Source organism: Lotus japonicus, chromosome 1 (genome assembly GCF_012489685.1).
Source record: "Lotus japonicus ecotype B-129 chromosome 1, LjGifu_v1.2".
NCBI lineage: Eukaryota > Viridiplantae > Streptophyta > Magnoliopsida > Fabales > Fabaceae > Lotus > Lotus japonicus.
Window position 1 is genome coordinate 72,330,412 of NC_080041.1, and position 6,090 is coordinate 72,336,501.

Here is a 6,090-nt window from a genome sequence, read left to right on the forward strand (position 1 = left end):
GAAACTTTTTCATAAAATATTAAATTTTTTAAAGATTTGTCCTAATTATCTAAGATTTACCTAGATTAAATAAAAACTAAAAATACCATAAAAATTGATTAATAAAAACTAACAAATCACAATAAAAACTCATAAAATTCTTAATTAAATAAAAATCCGAAAATAAACTTAGAGCTATTGAACCATGTTACTGATTTATTGGGTTCATAGTTGAAATTTCAGAAACAATTAGAGCTAACTGAACCATGTTACTGATGCTGCTATGCTTTCATTCCTAATATTGCATATGAGTTTTGCTTCAATTGCATTTTGCGTTGGTCCAAGGTGGCTGCTGGAAAGCAACGTTCTCCTCCTTCTTCTGTAAAATTAGCTACTGATTATATATATTATGCAGACATAAAAAATTACTATCATATATGGAGTTGATGGAAGTTGCTTTCAGCGTCAATATGTAAATGCAGATGTTAAGGATAGGTTTGGCATAAATTTTCTATCAATAGTGTTGTCAGTTCAGAATTAGTATAAGCAAGATCAAGAAGCAATTTAAAAGCACCCAGATTCTGGAACTGGTTAAACTTGGTCAAGTTAGTCAAGCATTTACTAATTCATGAGAAGGACCACCTCAATCTCTATTCTTTGATTCTTCCATTACTTTTAAGATTTAAGAGATGCAAATAAACAGAATAAAAAATCTGCCAAGAGTACTCTAACTTCTTTTTTTCTATCTATGGAACTTACTTTTAGAACTTCAGTAGGTGTTCTATGTTTTTCCTCATACATCAATTCTGTAAAAAAGGCTTCGGGTTTTTTGTTGATTAATCTCAATTTATGTACTCAATGGTCAATTCTTTTACTTACATCAACCATGTAACTATAGAATGGTCCAGCAGTTGCACACTCCTTTACCAAAACGCTCAAATTCTTTAAGTGAAACACACAAATTTAAGCCCAACTTCCTTTTCCCTTTATCTATTATTGTCAGACAAGAGTAAGCATCAAAGGTTTCATATCACTTTCCCAATATAGATGTATCAAACAAAGTAGTCCAAGTATAAAATATATACAATGGACATGATCAATTGATCATATATAGTAGTTCAGACTACTCTTCGGTTCCTTCAATAAGCAAAATTGGTGAGCTTCCTCTTCCATTTCTTTTCTTAGATTTGATGTTCTCTCTATTCAAATTTTACTTTTGGTTGATACGATTTCAAAAGAAGAAACTCTAACTTTCGTATTTCTCAATGTGCTTGAAGCTCGGCGATGTTGCTAGAAGTTCACCCCCACCAATCTCGCATTTCATTCTCCACCGTCTTCAAAGCTTTGTTCAAATGCGTGATGCTTTTCCAGAGGCAATGAACATGAGCCAACATGAATACAAAATGACTTTGCTGATTCGAAACATAAGGTTCTTTTACTAGAGCAGACCTCTCATTTATGAAGACATAAGAGCATGAGCCACAGTGACCTTTAGATTTAGATTTTTGCAAATATGGAGATTTTCATGTAATGACATTGAATTGTCTAAAAATTGTCAAGAATGAATTCTTTAAGATTGTTCTGATGAAACAAATTCTCAGTTTTGAAGTGTTGAATAGTTACCTTTGTAGCTGATATTTTTTTAGACATAATATGACATGATAATTTAATATGTATTAGTTGAAAGCAACAAAAAATATATTTATATCTGATGGAAGAAGAAGGAAGTGGAGGAAGAGGTTTCTCTCGATAATTTTAGTCAAATGTGTCTCTTTAAACTTATTGATAATTTGAGCTCGACCAATGAACTTTTCATTTAAAATTAACACTGAAATGGTATGCCGGTGATACTGTTGATGTGTCTGATGAAGTTTGTGGGTGGTCAGGGCTATGGCCTATGGGGATATGTGGTCTGATTGAGTTTGTCTATGAGTAAGACCGCAACAATGACCAAGTGAGTATTGATTATCATGATATTATAAAGATATCAAATTGTGTTATTGTTTGATTCTATAGGTACCCTGCAATATTGACTCAAACTTGGATGACTTGGATTAAACACAATAATGTCATACTTTATAATTTATCTTTCACAATCATGAGTTGTGCTACTATCACATTCATTTTTTTAAGATTAATATGTTGGTAATTCCTTATATCTAAGATTTATGTTATTGTCTTCATTCACGAAGAATGTGAAACGAGTTACTGTTGATCTCAATCAGGCTTAGAAGATAAGTCTTTATGTCCACTTTGCTTAGCATTTCTGACTCTTCTATTCCATCCGTTGTTTAATATATTTTTAATAATCAAGGTATTAATTGACGTATCAAATACAATAGACATATTCCCCGTGCAACGCACAGGTAAAAAAAACAATAGTAAATAAATAAATAAAAATTACTCACAAGCCTCATTAAAAACGTACGCGGGCCAACTTAGGATTGGTGGTGAGTGGTGACACATGAGAAGTTGATCAGAGGTCAAACTCCAATGAAGGCCAAAACTGAATAGTTTTTAAAAAATAGAGATTAAATTTAAATTTTACTCCGGAATGAAAATCAAACTTCACATAAGGACGAAAAGTTTAGTTAACCTTTCTTTTCCTTATTTTAATTTGATTGTAATTATATGTTGAAGTGGTATACAAAGCTTTGTTCCACCTAGTTTTGAAGCATGCGTAATCTAAATTTGACTACTTTATTTTGTTCGTGATATTTTCTTGTTAAATCCAATTCAATTTAAAGTGTTTCTTTTTCTTACCCCTAATGTGTGTTCCACATTAGCACTACTGTATGTGTCACATTGGCACTTAATTACCGATTGACTTTGTTATAGCTAAAGGGTAGAAAGGCTCAAAATTGTTGGAACTATAATGTGTGTGTCAGTCACATTGGCACTATCCGATTAACTTTCTACTTTTTCTTTTTTGAGAAAAATGTTTATAAACCCAAAAACTATGTTGGCATAAAAAATTAAAAAACTTAAAATAAAAAAAATTTAAAATTTGAATATAAAAAGAATTTAAAATTTGAAAATAATATATTTTCAAGTTTATAAAACGTCCATTCATAAAACTCAAAAAACAGTTAGTAAACATGATTTTTTACTATTAAAAGATTAATCTCAGTTGTTAGCTCGGCTGTAGGGATACCGATATATAGATAAAAAAACTCCAAAAATATGCATCTAAGTGTGATATTCACAGAAAATGAATAGCTCAAGTAGCAAGATTTGGGGACATATGGATTGGGTAGGAGAGGTTCAAAGATCGATTCCTTGCGGGTGCAATTTATCTTTCTAATATAAAAAAAATACAAAAAATGAACATATGACAATATGACGTAATGGTAAATGCAGGCACGCAACCTTCTCCAATGCTTCTCACTTTTTATTTGGTTTCTTTCAAATTTGTTGTGTTCTCCCAAAAATTTAATCAAGTAGCTTTTCGGCTTTCACCTCTCAACTAACTTATAAGATTTAGTTAGCTTTTATATATGCCAAACATAGTGTTAATTAGATAATTTTGTGTACTCTTATTGTCTAATGGGAAGCTCAACCACCCACTTTTTAAATTTATTAATCTATAAATTTTTCATTTCTTTAACTCATCATTCATGTATCCTGTTATGATTGAAGAACAATAAGAAAGTGAATCAAACTTTTATCTACAAAGAAATGGTCGTATGACATGCTCAGTAACAGTACAGCCTCTTCGCCGATACGTCGACTCACTTTTCTTTGGTTAATTTCTTTCAAATTTGTTGGGGGTTGACTCTTCTCGGTCAGCATTTCAACTCTCTCTCTCTCTCCATCCACTTGTACAGCTGACTTGGAAAATTCTGATGTGTCATACAAATTCAAATCCAATGTAAACGTTATTCTGCACAGGTGGACGAATATATTGAACAGAAGCGCGGCGAAAGAAAACATGATTGAATCTATGGAAAAAGAGATCTCATTAATCTCCTCGAAGTTTAATTGCATGTGATTCTTAATCAATGCTGCCAATTTAGAAAATTGAGTTAACTTGCCCGTTTTGTCCCTCCCTCATGCCCACGTACCTTATAAATACATGCATTCATCTTCGTTTATTTTCACACAATCATCAATCGATTAATTAGCTTGATCTCATCATAGTCATATATCAAATACTTCATTAGCTTGTTGTGATCGAGAGAGAAGTTAACCAAATGGGTTGTGAGAGTAAAACATGGCTGATTCTGTCTCTTGTAACCGTCATTGTTGCAAGCATCATGCAACATAGTACTGTCCTCGGAGAATCCCAAGTGCCTTGCATTTTTGTATTTGGGGATTCTCTATCTGATAGTGGCAATGACAACAATCTTCCAACCTCTGCAAAAGCTAATTTCTTGTCATACGGCATCGACTTCCCTGCAACTTTCCCAACCGGAAGATATTCCAATGGAAGAAATCCCATTGACAAAATAGGTAAAATAGCAGGCTCTTAAATATCTGTCGATATACAATCAGCACACAAGTTAACGATGGTTTTTATCAGTCGCAAATTAATATTTGTGGCGGTTAAAAACCACCACTAGCTAACCTGTAAGCCCATTGTATCTCAACAGCCTAAATCATATTTCACATATTAGAACTCGTATGTAAACTCGAACTATATATAACATTTTAAATACAATTGCAGCCCAACTGTTGGGATTTCAGACATTCATCCCACCATTTGCAAACCTTAATGGCTCAGACATACTCAAAGGTGTCAACTACGCATCCGGTTCAGCCGGAATTCGCAAGGAGAGTGGCAGTCAATTGGTATTGCTACCTAATTTTTCTATCCCTATATCTAATCTGTGGGTGGATGTGGATGAGTTATTTTTTTATTTGAGTACATTTCATACAACCACTAAATTTCATATATGCATGTATGTTATGCAGGGTCATAACGTCAACTTGGGATTACAACTACTTCATCATAGAGCCATTGTGTCACGTATTGCCCACAAACTTGGAGGTTTAGACAAAGCTACACAATACCTTAGTCAGTGCTTGTATTACGTGAATATAGGCACCAATGATTTCGAACAAAATTACTTCCTTCCCAATGTATTCAACACAAGCCGCATGTATACCCCGAAGCAGTATGCTAAAGTTCTTATCCACCAGTTATCTCATTATTTACAGGTATACTTAACATCTTAAGTACATATCTAAAAAAGTTTCATCAATTGGATTAGGTACAAATTGATAACTATTCACCAGCTTTGAGATGATGAAAAGCTTGAATCTTTTGGTTGGCTAAATTTAATAATGACTTTCAAAATCACATATTATGGCTACTGTCACGTAAATTTGGTTTAGCTACCATCTATGTGAGAACTTTGCATCGACATGCACTCTGTTTAGTGATAGTTTTAACCGCTATTAATTTTTTATTGACGCTAAACAAGATGCATGTCGTGTGAATGTCCGTCAAAAGTTATATGTTCACGTTATATGACTCTTAATATTATGTAGAAATATCATGTTTTATAATAATGAAAAATTGTTTATGATCCATGACAGACACTATATCATTTTGGTGCAAGAAAGTCTGTGCTAGTTGGGTTGGATCGCTTAGGTTGTGTTAGAATCTAATAGGTTGCATTCCAAAGCTCATGGTAAATGGATCTTGTGTTGAGGAGAAGAATGTTGCCGTATTCCTTTTTAATGATCAGCTTAAATCACTAGTGGATCGATTCAACAAGAAAATCTTAACTGATTCCAAATTCATCTTCATAAATAGTACATCTATAATCCACGACAAATCCGTTGGTAAGCATTTTGGCTTTCTTTTCCTTCAATTCACAATTTTCAATTGAAACAGTACTTAAATATGACACATAACACCATGCTTCTTGAATTTCAGGTTTCACGGTTACTCATCATGGTTGTTGCCCGACAAATGAAAAGGGAAAATGTATTCGTGATGGTATTCCATGCAAGAATAGGAATGAGTATGTGTTTTGGGATGGAATTCACACAACAGAAGCTGCAAACTTAGTCACTGCAATAACTTCATATAATTCTTCTAATCCAACCATCGCTTACCCAACAAATATCAAACACCTTGTCCAATCCCATACAATAAATTAG

The 6,090-nt window shown here is 33.1% G+C and overlaps 1 protein-coding gene across 1 annotated transcript; it reads left to right on the top strand.

Moving 5' to 3' along the window:
• The first annotated feature begins 4,172 nt into the window (after window positions 1–4,172).
• LOC130732018 (GDSL esterase/lipase At1g29670-like) lies at window positions 4,173–6,090 on the top strand. Its single transcript, XM_057584153.1, is given in 6 exon segments — window positions 4,173–4,431; window positions 4,646–4,770; window positions 4,894–5,139; window positions 5,521–5,574; window positions 5,577–5,769; window positions 5,864–6,090. Coding segments are annotated over 6 exon segments (1,104 nt in total).